Here is a 14,251-nt window from a genome sequence, read left to right on the forward strand (position 1 = left end):
GGATGGATGGATGGATGGATGGATGGATGGATGGATGATGGATGGATGATGGATGGATGGATGGATGGATGGATGGATGGATGGATGGATGGATGGATGGATGATGGATGGATGGATGGATGGATGGATGGATGGATGGATGGATGGATGGATGGATGGATGGATGGATGATGGATGGATGATGGATGGATGATGGATGGATGGATGGATGGATGGATGGATGGATGGATGGATGGATGATGGATGGATGATGGATGGATGGATGGATGGATGGATGGATGGATGGATGGATGGATGGATGGATGGATGATGGATGGATGATGGATGGATGATGGATGGATGATGGATGGATGGATGGATGGATGGATGGATGGATGGATGGATGGATGGATGGATGGATGATGGATGGATGATGGATGGATGGATGGATGGATGGATGGATGGATGGATGGATGATGGATGGATGATGGATGGATGGATGGATGGATGGATGGATGGATGGATGGATGGATGGATGGATGATGGATGGATGATGGATGGATGGATGGATGGATGGATGGATGGATGGATGGATGGATGGATGGATGGATGATGGATGGATGATGGATGGATGATGGATGGATGATGGATGGATGGATGGATGGATGGATGGATGATGGATGGATGGATGGATGGATGGATGGATGGATGGATGGATGGATGGATGATGGATGGATGATGGATGGATGGATGGATGGATGGATGGATGGATGGATGGATGATGGATGGATGATGGATGGATGGATGGATGGATGGATGATGGATGGATGGATGGATGGATGGATGGATGGATGGATGGATGGATGGATGGATGGATGGATGGATGGACAACTCATGGATCCACCAACCAGGAAGACAGACAGACACGTGGAGGGCGGGAGGGATGGATGGAGACATGAGGAGATGGAAAGATGAGGAAGTGGACAGAGGGACGAGGAGGGCTCTGGACACACGGACAGGGGCCGGACAGTGGCCAAACCCTGGTCCCACCACCCTGTGGCCACTCACAGGTCTCGATGTCGGCCGACGCCAACTTCCCGGTGGCCCCAAAGTGGATCCGGATGAATTTCCCCTAAAAGGGTGGTGGGGGGGCCATAGGTCCTGCCCCACAGGCCCCACACAAAGACCCTGCCCCATAGAGGCCACCCCATAGACCCTTCCGCATAGGTGCTGTCCCATAGACCCCGTCCCCTCTACCACTGTGATCTTCAGACCCCACCCCATAGACCCCAGCCCTATAGACCCAGCCCTATAGACCCTGCCCCATAGACCCTAACCTGTCCACCCCACCCCATAGACCCCAGCCCTATAGACCCAGCCCTATAGACCCTGCCCCATAGACCCTAACCTGTCCACCCCACCCCATAGACCCCATCCTGCTGGCCACACCCCACTCACCCCGCTCCACCCCACAGATCCCAATGGACCCTGCCCCATAGATCCGACAGTCTCCTCCCCACAGAGCCCACCCGTGGACTCTGCCCCATTGATGTGCCCCACAGACACCGGCCCCACCCCATAGATGTTCTCATAGACATTGGCCCCACCCCATAGATCCCAAAATCCAATCTCCACCTCACAGAACCCACCCATAGACCCCACCCCATTGATGTGCCCCACAGACACCGACCTCACCCCATAGACCACACCCCATAGACCCCAAAATCCAATCTCCACCTCACAGAACCCACCCATAGACCCCATCCCACCTCCGTGCCCCACAGATACCGACCCCACCCCATAGACCCCACCCCATTGATGTGCCCCACAGATACTGACCCCGCCCCACAGACCCCACCCCATCGATATGCCCCACAGACACCGGCCCCACCCCATAGACCCCACCCCATTGATGTTCTGATGGACATTGGCCCCGCCCCACAGACCGCATCCCATCGATGTGCCCCACAGACACCGGCCCCACCCCATAGACCCCACCCCACAGGTGCTGCCCCACCTCAAGGCCCTGCAGACTCCTCCCCCAGGCCCCGCCCCCCAGGCCCCGCCCCACTCACGAATCGCGAGGAGTTGTCGTTGCGCACGGTCTTGGCGTTGCCGAAGGCCTCCAGCGCGGGGTTGGCCTGGATGATTTGATCCTCCAGGGTGCCCTGGGGTGGAGGTGACACCGCAGGTGGGCGGGGACACGGCCAGGGGACCCTCCCCACCGTGGGGGGGGGCGTGGCCGGGCCCCGCCCTTACCTTGTTGCTATTGGCCGCCTCCTTCTTGCGGTCGCCGATGGCGGCGATGCTGGCGAAGTATTGGATGACGCGTTTGGTGTTCACCGTTTTCCCCGCCCCCGATTCGCCGCTGGGGGGGGGGCAAGGAGGTCACCAGGGGGGTCACTGAGGGGTCATGGGGGTCACCGGGGGCACCTGGGCCCACCCCACACCTGTGGGGCGGCGTCAGGCCTGGGGACTCACGTGATGAGGATGGATTGGTTCTCGCGGTCTGTGGGGAGAGAGAGAAGGGTCAGGAGGTGAGGAGGGGTCTTGGGGGTCTTCAGCTCTCCCCCAAGTAAGGAGGAGGTCAGGTGGGACAAAGTTCAGGAGGTGTTCAGGGTCTGGGGTTCTCCAGTCCCCCCCAGGTGGGACTGAGGTGAGGGAGATGTTGGGGTTCCCCACCCTCCCAGGTGAGGGAGATGTTGGGGTCCCAGGTGGGACAAGGTGAGGGAGATGTTGAGGTTCCCCACCCTCCCAGGTGAGGGAGATGTTGGGGTCCCAGGTGGGACAAGGTGAGGGAGATGTTGGGGTCCCAGGTGGGACAAGGTGAGGGAGATGTTGGGGCTCTCCACCCTCCCAGGTGTGATAAGGTGAGGGAGATGTTGGGGTTCTCCACCCACCCAGGTGAGGACCAAGCTGAGGGAGATGGGGTTCTCCACCTTCCCAGGTGAAGGAGATCTTGGGGTCCCAGGTGGGACAAGGTGAGGGAGATGTTGAGGTTCCCCACCCTCCCAGGTGAGGGAGATGTTGGGGTCCCAGGTGGGACAAGGTGAGGGAGATGTTGAGGTTCCCCACCCACCCAGGTGAGGGAGATGTTGGGGTCCCAGGTGGGACAGAGGTGAGAGGGAGATGTTGGGGTTCCCCACCCTCCCAGGTGAGGGAGATGTTGGGGTTCCCCACCCACCCAGGTGAGGGAGATGTTGGGGTTCCCCACCCACCCAGGTGAGGACCAAGCTGAGGGAGATGGGGTTCTCCACCTTCCCAGGTGAAGGAGATGTTGGGGTCCCAGGTGGGATAAGGTGAGGGAGATGTTGGGGTTCTCCACCCTCCCATCTGAGATGGCTCAAATCCGTGAGGACCCACGGGGTCCCTTGGGCCTCCCCTCGTGCCCAGGTGACCCCAGGTGTCCCCGGGCCCCTTTTCGGGTGTCCCACCTGTCAGCATGTACTGGTAGGCGTTGTCGGAGATGGAGAAGATGTGCGGGGGGACCTCGTTGCGCTTCTTGCCCCGGTAGGCGGCCACCACTTGTGGGTCATAGACCGGGAGCCACTTGTAGGGGTTCACGGTGACACAGAACAGCCCCGAGTAGGTCTGGGGGGGACAAACGGGGGGCTCAGGGGCTGACACACCTGGCGTGGGGACACCAACCCCAACCAGGGCGTGGGAAGGGGTGGAGTGGGGTTTTGGGGCTCCAGGATGGGACACTGGAGGATCTGGAGGGGCTTCAGGGGTGATGGGGGTCCAAGGTTTGGAGATTTTGGGTCTGGGGGTTCAGGGGGTCCAAGGTTTGGAGATTTTGGGTCTGGGGGTTCAGGGGGTCCAAGGTTTGGAGGTTTTGGGTCTGGGGCCCCTGGGGGTCCAAGGCTTGGAGATTTTGGGTCTGGGGGAGGTTCAGGGCTCTTGGGGGTCCAAGGTTTGGAGATTTTGGGTCTGGGGGAGGTTCAGGGCCCTTGGGGGTCCAAGGTTTGGAGGTTTTGGGTCTGGGGGGTTCAGGGCAGCCAGGGATGGGACATTTGGGATCTGGGCAGCTCTGGAGAAGCCTCCCCCCCACTCAATTCCTGGTGCCCCAAAGCCCCCCCAGAAGCCCCTCCCAGGTTCCAGCCCCCTCTGAGCTTTGGGGCAGGGTCTCCCCTGTTCCCTCCCCCATTTTTGAGGTTCCCCCTCTCTATTTTCGATGTTCCCCCCCATTTTCCCCATTTTTGAGGTTCCTCCCCCCCATTTTTGAGGTTCCCCCCCCCATTTTTGAGGTCCCTCCCCCCCATTTTTGATGGTCCCCCCCATTTTCCTCATTTTTGAGGTCCCCCCCGTTTTTGAGTTTCCCCTCTCCATTTTTGAGGTTCTCCCCCCCGTTTTTGAAGTTCCCCCTCCATTTTTGATGTTCCCCCCCATTTTTCAGGTCCCTCCCCCCCATTTTTGGGGTTCCCCCCCATTTTCGATGGTCCCCCCCATTTTCCCCATTTTTTATGTTCTCCCCCCCCATTTTTAAGTTTCCCCTCTCCACTTTTGGGGTTCCCCCCATTTTTGATGTCCCCCCCCATTTTCCCCGTTTTTGAGGTTCCCCTCTCCATTTTTGATGTCGCCCCCCATTTTCCCCATTTTTTATGTTCTCCCCCCCATTTTTGAGGTTCCTCCCCATTTTTCAGGTCCCTCCCCCCCATTTTTGGGGTTCCCCCTCTCCATTTTTGATGTTCCCCCCCATTTTCCCCATTTTTGGGGTCTCTCTCACGTAGATCATCCAGGCCGCGTAGCGCTCCTTGAGGTTGAAGAGCACGGCGGGCTCGTGCAGGAACGTCAGCATGGCCATGTCCTCGATCTTGTCGAACTTGGGCGGGTTCTGCTGGTGCACGTCGCCCTCCTTGACCGTCACCGTCTGCGGGGACACCGAGGGGTCCCTGGCGACCTCACAGCGCCGCCTGTCCCTGCCTGGTGCCCGCGGCGCTGTCCCCTCTCCGGCGGCGCCACCACAGGCCCCGCCACGGCGCGTCTGGGGCCTCCTTGAGCTCCCCGTGACGCCCCTGGTGTCACCTCTCCAGGCTCCTCTCCATGGTGGCATCTCCCCGATGTCCCATTGAGACCCCCGTGACCCCCCCCATGTCCCCAAGGTCCCTGTGACCTTCCTGGTGTCACCTCTCCAGGCTCCTCTCCATGGTGGCATCTCCCCAATGTCCCATTGAGACCCCCATGACCCCCCCAATGTCCCCAAGGTCCCCGTGACGCCCCTGGTGTCACCTCTCCAGGCTCCTCTCCATGTCATCTCATCTCCCCAATGTCCCATTGAGACCCCTGTGTCCCTCCCCATGTCCCCAAGGTCCCTGTGACCTTCCTGGTGTCACCTCTCCAGGCTCCTCTCCGTGTCATCTCATCTCCCTGATGTCCCATTGAGACCCCCGTGACCCCCCCCATGTCCCCAAGGTCCCTGTGACCTTCCTGGTGTCACCTCTCCAGGTTCCATCTCCATGGTGGCTTCTCCCCAATGTCCCATTGAGACCCCCGTGACCCCAAGGTTCCCATGACCCCCCCCAGACCCCTGTGACACTCCCCAAGGTGTCCCCATGTCCCCATAGTCCCCAAGGTCCCCATGTCCCCAAGGTCCCCGTGCCCCCGCTGGTGTCACCTCTCCAGGTTCCATCTCCACAGTGGCATCTCCCTGATGTCCCATTGAGACCCCTGTGTCCCTCCCCATGTCCCCAAGGTCCCTGTGACCTTCCTGGTGTCACCTCTCCAGGCTCCTCTCCGTGTCATCTCATCTCCCCGATGTCCCATTGAGACCCCTGTGTCCCTCCCCATGTCCCCAAGGTCCCCATCACGCCCCTGGTGTCACCTCTCCAGGCTCCTCTCCACGGTGGCATCTCCCCAATGTCCCATTGAGACCCCCGTGACCCCCTCCATGTCCCCAAGGTCCCTGTGACCTTCCTGGTGTCACCTCTCCAGGCTCCTCTCCGTGTCATCTCATCTCCCCGAGGTCCCATTGAGACCCCCGTGACCCCCTCCATGTCCCCAAGGTCCCCGTGACGCCCCTGGTGTCACCTCTCCAGGCTCCTCTCCATGTCATCTCATCTCCCCAATGTCCCATTGAGACCCCTGTGTCCCTCCCCATGTCCCCAAGATTCCCGTGCCCCCGCTGGTGTCACCTCTCCAGGTTCCATCTCCACAGTGGCATCTCCTCAATGTCCCATTGAAACTCCTGTGTCCCTCCCCATGTCCCCAAGCCCCCTGTGACCCTAAGCCACCCATGACCCCCCCAGGCCCCTGTGACACTCCCCAAGGTCCCCATGTCCCCAAGGTCCCTGTGACGCCCCTGGTGTCACCTCTCCCAGCTCCATCTCCATGGTGGCATCTCCCCCAGCAATGTCCCATTGAGACCCCTGTGACCCCAAGGTCCCCATGACCCCCCAGAACCCTGTGACACTCCCCAAGGTCCCCATGTCCCCATGGTCCCCAAGGTCCCTGTGACCTTCCTGGTGTCACCTCTCCAGGCTCCTCTCCACGGTGGATCTCCTCCAGCAATGTCCCATTGAGACCCCTGTGACCCCCACACGTCCCCGAGTCCCCCATGTCCCCAAGGTCCCCATGATGCCCCCAGAACCCTGTGACCCTCCCCAAGGTCCCCTTGTCCCCAAGATTCCCGTGCCCCTGCCGGTGTCACTTCTCCAGGCTCCGTCTCCATGGTGGCATCTCCTCCAGCAATGTCCCATTGAGATCCCTGTGTCCCTCCCCATGTCCCCAAGCCCCCTGTGACCCCAAGGTCCCCATGACCCCCCCAGACCCCTGTGACACTCCCAGATGGCCCCATGTCCCCAAGGTCCCTGTGCCCTCCCCCCCGGTGTCACCTCTCCCAGCTCGGTCTCCACAGTGACATCTCCTCAATGTCCCATTGAGACCCTGCTGACCCCCACATGTCCCTGAGGCCCCCATGTCCCCAATCCCCCCGTGTCCCCCGCCATGTCCCCAAGCCCCCCATGGCCCCCCCCATGTCCCCAAGGTCCCCGTGTCCCCCCATGTCACCTCTCCCAGCTCGGTCTCCACGGTGACGCTGCCCCCCTGTCTCTCCACCACGCGTCCCTTGACGAACTCGTGTCCGGCGTGGGGCACGAAGCACTCGGCGCGGGGGTCGAAGGGACGCGTGGTGGCCGCCAGGCGCTCGCGCTCACCCGGCCGCAGGAACGGCGCCGCCGCGCCCAGCGCCGCCAGCACCGCGTCCGCCATCTCTCCTGGGGGACAAGGACACCTGGGGATGGACCCCCGGCCACCCACTGACCCTCCGTGGGCACCCTCATGGTCACTGATGGGCCACCATGGTCACTGATTGACCCTCATGGTGTCACCAGCACCGCGTCCGCCATCTGTCCTGGGGGACAGGGACACCTGGGGATGGACCCCGAGCCATCCCATGGACACCCCCATGGTCACTGATTGACCCCTGCGGTCATTGATGGGCCACCATGGTCATTGATGGGCCACCATGGCCATTGATTGACCCCCAAGGTCATTGATGGGCCACCATGGTCGCTGATTGACCCCCGTGGTCACTGATGGGCCACCATGGTCGCTGATTGACCCCCGTGGTCATTGATTGACCCCCATGGTCATTGATTGACCCCCATGGCCATTGATTGACCCCTGTGGTCATTGATGGGCCACCATGGTCACTGATTGACCCCCAAGGTCATTGATGGGCCCCCATGGTCATTGATTGACCCCCATGGTCACTGATTGACCCCATGGTCACTGATTGACCCCTGTGGTCATTGATTGACCCCATGGTCATTGATTGACCCCTGTGGTCACTGATTGACCCCATGGTCACTGATTGACCCCGTGGTCATTGATTGACCCCTGTGGTCACTGCTTGACCCCCATGGTCATTGATTGACCCCCTGGTCACTGATTGACCCCATGGTCACTGATTGACCCCCATGGTCATTGATTGACCCCCACGGCCATTGATTGACCCCATGGTCATTGATGGGCCCCTGAGGTCACTGATTGACCCCCATGGTCACTGATTGACCCCACGGCCATTGATTGACCCCTGCGGTCACTGATTGATCCTCCCAGTCACTGCTTGACCCCCGAGGTCACTGATTGACCCCTGCGGTCATTGATTGACCCCCATGGTCACTGATTGACCCCCACGGCCATTGATTGACCCCTGTGGCCATCCCTGACCCCGCAGCGTCACCTGGGGGGTGACAGGGACAGACCCCACCAGGGACCCCCCCCAAAGCGCCCCCAGCCCCACCTGGGCTCACCTGGAGTCCGTGGGTCCGGTGGGTTTGGGTTGGATGGGGGGGATCTGGGGGGACACGGGGGTGAGGGGCTGCGCCCCACAGACCCCACGTGTGCCCCACAGAATCCCCGTGGCCCCATAGACCCCACAGAGACCCCCATGCACCTCATAGAGCCCCCGTGTGCCCCACAGACCCCACGTGTGCCCCACAGAATCCCCGTGACCCCATAGACCCCACAGAGACCCCCATGCACCTCATAGAGCCCCCGTGTGCCCCACAGACCCCACGTGTGCCCCACAGAATCCCCGTGACCCCATAGACCCCACAGAGACCCCCATGCACCTCATAGAGCCCCCGTGTGCCCCACAGACCCCACGTGTGCCCCACAGAATCCCCGTGACCCCATAGACCCCACAGAGACCCCCATGCACCTCATAGAGCCCCCGTGTGCCCCACAGAATCCCCGTGACCCCATAGACCCCTGTGTAACCCACAGAGACCCCCATGCACCCCACAGACCCCACGTGTGCCCCACAGACCCCACGTGTGCCCCACAGAATCCCCGTGACCCCATAGACCCCACAGAGACCCCCATGCACCTCATAGAGCCCCCGTGTGCCCCACAGAATCCCCGTGACCCCATAGACCCCACAGAGACCCCCATGCACCTCATAGAGCCCCCGTGTGCCCCACAGACCCCACGTGTGCCCCACAGAATCCCCGTGGCCCCATAGACCCCACAGAGACCCCCATGCACCTCATAGAGCCCCCGTGTGCCCCACAGAATCCCTGTGGCCCCATAGACCCCTGTGTAACCCACAGAGACCCCCATGCACCCCACAGACCCCACGTGTGCCCCCCATAAAATCCCTCTGACCCCATAGACCCCACAGCCTTCATGTGCACCCCATAGATCCTGTGTGCCCCCCACAGACCCCATGTGCACCCCATAAAATCCCTGTGACCCCAAAGACCCCACAGAGACCCCCATGCACCTCATAGACCCCCTGTGTGCCCCATAGAACCCATGTGTGCCCCACAGAATCCCCGTGACCCCATAGACCCCAAAGCCTTCACGTGCACCCCACAGACCCCTGTGCGACCCACAGAGACCCCCATGCACCCCACAGACCCCATGTGTGCCCCACAGAATCCCTGTGACCCCATAAACCCCACAGATCCCCTGTGCACCCCATAGATCCCCTGTGCACCCCACATCCCACCCTGTGCCCCACAGATCCCCCGTGTAACCCACAACTACCCAGTGCCCTACAGAGACCCCCATGCACCCCATAGATCCCCTGTGCACCCCACAACCCGCGCTGTGCCCCACAGAGACCCCCCCATGCACCCCACAGATCCCCTTTGCACCCCATAGAACCCCCATGCACCCCACAACCTGCCCTGTGCCCCACAGGGACCCCCGCCCACCCCATAGATCTCTGGTGAACCCCACAACCCGCTTTGCACCCCACAGAGACCCCTGTGCCCCATAGACCCCTGTGTGCCCCACAACCCGCCCTGTGCCCTATAGATTTCCCCATGCACCCCACACCCCACCCTGCACCCCATAGAACCCCGCCCACCCCATAGATCCCCTGTGCCCCCCACAGAGACCCCTGTGCCCCATAGGCCCCATGCCTGCCCCACAGAGATCCCCACGAACCCCACAGACCCCTGTGCACCCCACAACCTGCTCTGTGCCCCACAGAGACCGCCATGAACCCCATAGACCCACAACCTGCTCTGTGCCCCATAGAGCCCACGCCCAACCCACAGAGATCCCCCCTGTGCCCCACAGAGATCCCCCCCTGTGCCCCATAGGTCCCCGGTGAACCCCACAACCCATCCTGCGCCCCATAGACACCCACCCACCCCATAGACCCCCTGTGCACCCCACATCCCACCCTGTGCCCCACAGATCCCCCGTGTGACCCACAACTACCGATTGCCGCACAGAGACCCCCCCATGCACCCCATAGATCCCCTGTGCGCCCCATAGAACCCCCATGCACCCCACAACCCACCTGTGCCCCACAGAGACCCCTGTGCCCCATAGACCCCATAGCCGCCCCAAAGACCCCTGTGCGCCCCACAAACCCCATAGGCGCCCCATAGACCCCATAGCCGCCCCACAGACCCCATAGACCCCATACCTGCCCCACAGACCCCTGTGCGCCCCACAGAGACCCCTGTGCCCCACAGACCCCATAGCCGCCTCACAGACCCCATAGCCGCCCCATAGACCCCTGTACGCCCCACAGACCCCATAGCCGCCCCACAGACCCCATAGCCGCCCCACAGACCCCTGTGCCCCACAGACCCCATAGCCGCCCCACAGACCCCTGTGCCCCACAGACCCCATAGCCGCCCCACAGACCCCTGTGTGCCCCACAGAGACCCCTGTGCCCCACAGACCCCATAGCCGCCCCACAGACCCCTGTGCCCCACAGACCCCATAGCCGCCCCACAGACCCCATAGCCGCCCCACAGACCCCTCACGCTCTGCCCGTGCCCCACAGCAGCACCGTGGGCAGCCCCGCGGCCCCACAGATTTTATAGGGCGCTGTGGGGGGGGGAGGAGCCGTGGGGAGGGGCCCAGGGGCCGATAAAGGACGGGGAGGGGGCGGCCCCGCCCTTCCCCGCCCCCCATGGGGTCTCTGTGGGGCCGGAGGGTCTGAGCCCCCCCCCCCGTGTCCGCCCTATAGGGGGAGTTGTGGGGCAGAGTAAAGGCTGAGACCCCAAGGGTGGGCTGGGGTCTCATTTGGGGGGGGGGGGGGTCTCTTATTTAGGGCTCTCTGTGGGGCAGGAACAGGGACAGGTGGGTCCCATTTTAGGGGATTCATGGGGCAGGGGGCCTCTTATTTAGGGGATTCTGTGGGACATTGGGGTCACTTTTCAGGGAATTCTGTGGAACAGGGAGGGGGGGTCCCTTATAGGGGATTCTATGGGGCAGGGGGATCCCTTTTTATGGGATTCTATGGGGCAGGGACAGAGCCGTCCCTTATTTAGGGGATTCTATGGGGCAGGGATCGGGGCGTCCCTTTGTATGGGATTCTGTGGGGCAGGAACAGGGGGAATCCCTCATTTAGGGGATTCTATGGGGCAGGGGGGTCTCATTTAAGGGATTCTATGGGGCAGGAACAGAGCCGTCCCTCATTTAGGGGATTCTATGGGGCAGGGGGGGTCTCATTTAAGGGATTCTATGGGACAGGAACAGGGGATCCCTTTTTAGGGGACTCTATGGGGCAGAGGTGTCGCTTTTTAGGGGATTCTATGGGCCAGGGGGATCCCTTTGTAGGGGATTCTGTGGGGCAGGGACAGGGGGGTCACTTTGTAGGGGATTCTGTGGGGCAGGGGGGTCACTTTGTAGGGGATTCTATGGGATTGGGACCCGGGGTCCCTTTGTAGGGGATTCTATGGGGCAGGAATGGGGGGGTGCCTTATTTAGGAGATTCTATGGGGCAAGGGTTTCCCTTTGTAGGGGATTCTATGGGGCAGGAAAAGGGGGTCCCTTTTTAGGGGAATCTGTGGGGACAGGGGGATTCCTTTGTAGGGGATTCTATGGGGCAGGAAAAGGGTGGTTCTCTTATTTAGGGGATTCTGTGGGGCAGAGATTCCCTGCTTAGGGGATTCTGTGGGGCCGGGCCGGGGCCTCCCTTACTTGGGGAATTCTAAGGGGCAGGGGATCCCTTATTTAGGGGATTCTGTGGGGCAAATCAGGGGGATTCCTTATTTAGAGGATTCTATGGGGCAGGAACAAGGGGGGTCCCTTTTTAGGGGATTCTGTGGGGCAGGAAAAGGGGGATCCCTTTTTAGGGGATTCTGTGGGGCAGGGACAGGGAGGTCCCTTTGTAGGGGATTCTGTGGGGCGAGGGGACCCCTTTTTAAGGGATTCTATGGGGCAGAGGGGTTTCTTATGTAGGGGATTCTGTGGGGCAGGAACAGTGGCTCCCTTTTAGGGGATTCTGTGGGGTAGGGACGGGGGGACCCTTTTTAGGCGATTCTATGGGGCAGAGGGATTCCTTTGTAGGGGATTCTATGGGGCAGAGGGGTCCCTTTGTAGGGGATTCTATGGGGCAGAGGGGTTCCTTTTTAGGGAATTCTATGGGGCAGAGGGGTTCCTTTTTAGGGGATTCTATGGGGCAGAGGGGTTCCTTTTTAGGGAATTCTATGGGGCAGAGGGGTTCCTTTTTAGAGGATTCTATGGGGCAGAGGGGTTCCTTTTTAGGGAATTCTATGGGGCAGAGGGGTTCCTTTTTAGAGGATTCTATGGGGCAGGGGGATTCCTTTGTAGGGGATTCTGTGGGGCAGGGGGATTCCTTTTTAGAGGATTCTATGGGGCAGAGGGATTCCTTTGTAGGGGATTCTGTGGGGCAGGGGGATTCCTTTTTAGAGGATTCTATGGGGCAGGGGGATTCCTTTGTAGGGGATTCTATGGGGCAGGGGGATTCCTTTGTAGGGGATTCTGTGGGATCGGAACCCGGGGTCCCCTTTTAGGGGATTCTGTGGGGCAGGGACGGAGGTTCCCTTATTTAGGGGATTCTGTGGGGCCGGGCCGGGGTCTCTGGCCAATGTCCCCGCACCGGCGGGCGCTGACAGCCCGTCCCTATCGCGGCTATATCGGGACATGCCGGGGGGGCGGGCCGGGGCCTTATCGGGCCCCTCTGGCGGCGCTGTGGGGCCGCTGTGGGGCCGGGGGGGCTCTGGCAGCCGTGCCCGGACACGGCTCCACTTTGTCACGGCCGCGGCGACAAAGTGTCCCCGAGAGGTGACAAATTCCTGCGGGCGGGGGGGACAGCGCCACACTGCGCCCCACCGAGGGGCCTGGCCCCATAGAGACTCCCTGCCCCATAGAGGGGCCTGGCCCCATAGAGACCCCCTGGCACATAGAGGGGCCTCGCCCCATAGAGACTCCTCCGTGCCCCATAGAGGGGCCTCGCCCCACAGGGACCCCCTGGCACACAGAGACTCCCTCCTGCCCCATAGAGGGGCCTGGCCCCATAGAGACTCCCTGCCCCATAGAGGGGCCTGGCCCCATAGGGACCCCCTGGCACACAGAGACTCCCTCCTGCCCCATAGAGGGGCCTGGCCCCATAGAGACTCCCCTGGCACATAGAGGGGCCTGGCCCCATAGAGACCCCCTGGCACATAGAGGGGCCTTGCCCCACAGGGACCCCCTGGCACATAGAGGGGGCCTGGCCCCATAGAGACTCCTCCGTGCCCCATAGAGGGGCCTGGCCCCACAGGGACCCCCTGGCACACAGAGACCCCTCCTGCCCCATAGAGAGGCCTGGCCCCATAGGGACCCCCTGGCACATAGAGGGGCCTCGCCCCATAGAGACTCCCCTGCCCCATAGAGGGGCCTCGCCCCACAGGGACCCCCTGGCACATAGAGGGGCCTGGCCCCATAGAGACTCCCCTGCCCCATAGAGGGGCCTCGCCCCATAGGGACCCCCCCGCCCCATCGAGGGGCCTGGCCCCACAGGGACCCCCTGGCACATAGAGGGGCCTGGCCCCATAGAGACTCCCCTGCCCCATAGAGGGGCCTCGCCCCATAGGGACCCTCCTGCCCCATAGAGGGGACTGGCCCCATGAGACCCTTCCCTGCCCCATAGAGGGGGCCTGGCCCCATAGGGACCCCCCTGGCACACAGAGACTCCCCCCTCGCCCATAGGGACCCCCCCCTGCCCCATAGAGAGGCCTGGCCCCATGAGACCCTTCCCTGCCCCATAGAGACCCTTCCCTGCCCCATAGAGGGGCCTGGCCCCATAGAGACCCTTCCCTGCCCCATAGAGACCCCCCTGCCCCATAGAGACCCTTCCCTGCCCCATAGAGGGGCCTGGCCCCATAGAGACCCTTCCCTGCCCCAGAGAGACTCCTCTGCCCCATAGAGACCCCCCCATGCCCCATAGAGGGGCCTGGCCCCATAGAAACCCTCCCATGTCCCATAGAGACCCCCCCTGCCCCATAGAGACTCCTCCGTGCCCCATAGAGAGGCCTGGCCCCATAGAGACCCTTCCCTGCCCCATAGAGACCCT

At 61.8% G+C, this 14,251-nt stretch overlaps 1 protein-coding gene across 1 annotated transcript in view; it reads right to left on the reverse strand.

Annotated features, from left to right (window-relative positions):
• The window catches only part of LOC136570908 (myosin-6-like), a 26,562-nt gene extending 19,377 nt beyond the window's left edge, over positions 1–7,185 (reverse strand). The window contains exons 1-7 of the mRNA XM_066571317.1: positions 6,985–7,185; positions 4,706–4,849; positions 3,414–3,570; positions 2,461–2,488; positions 2,239–2,347; positions 2,055–2,147; positions 1,048–1,111 (exon numbers count right to left, since the gene is read on the reverse strand). Coding sequence (XP_066427414.1) covers positions 1,048–1,111; positions 2,055–2,147; positions 2,239–2,347; positions 2,461–2,488; positions 3,414–3,570; positions 4,706–4,849; positions 6,985–7,185 — 796 coding nt within the window. The remainder of the gene's footprint in view (positions 1–1,047; positions 1,112–2,054; positions 2,148–2,238; positions 2,348–2,460; positions 2,489–3,413; positions 3,571–4,705; positions 4,850–6,984) is intronic.
• Between the last annotated feature and the right edge of the window lie 7,066 nt (positions 7,186–14,251).

Source organism: Molothrus aeneus, unplaced genomic scaffold, assembly GCF_037042795.1.
Source record: "Molothrus aeneus isolate 106 unplaced genomic scaffold, BPBGC_Maene_1.0 scaffold_43, whole genome shotgun sequence".
NCBI lineage: Eukaryota > Metazoa > Chordata > Aves > Passeriformes > Icteridae > Molothrus > Molothrus aeneus.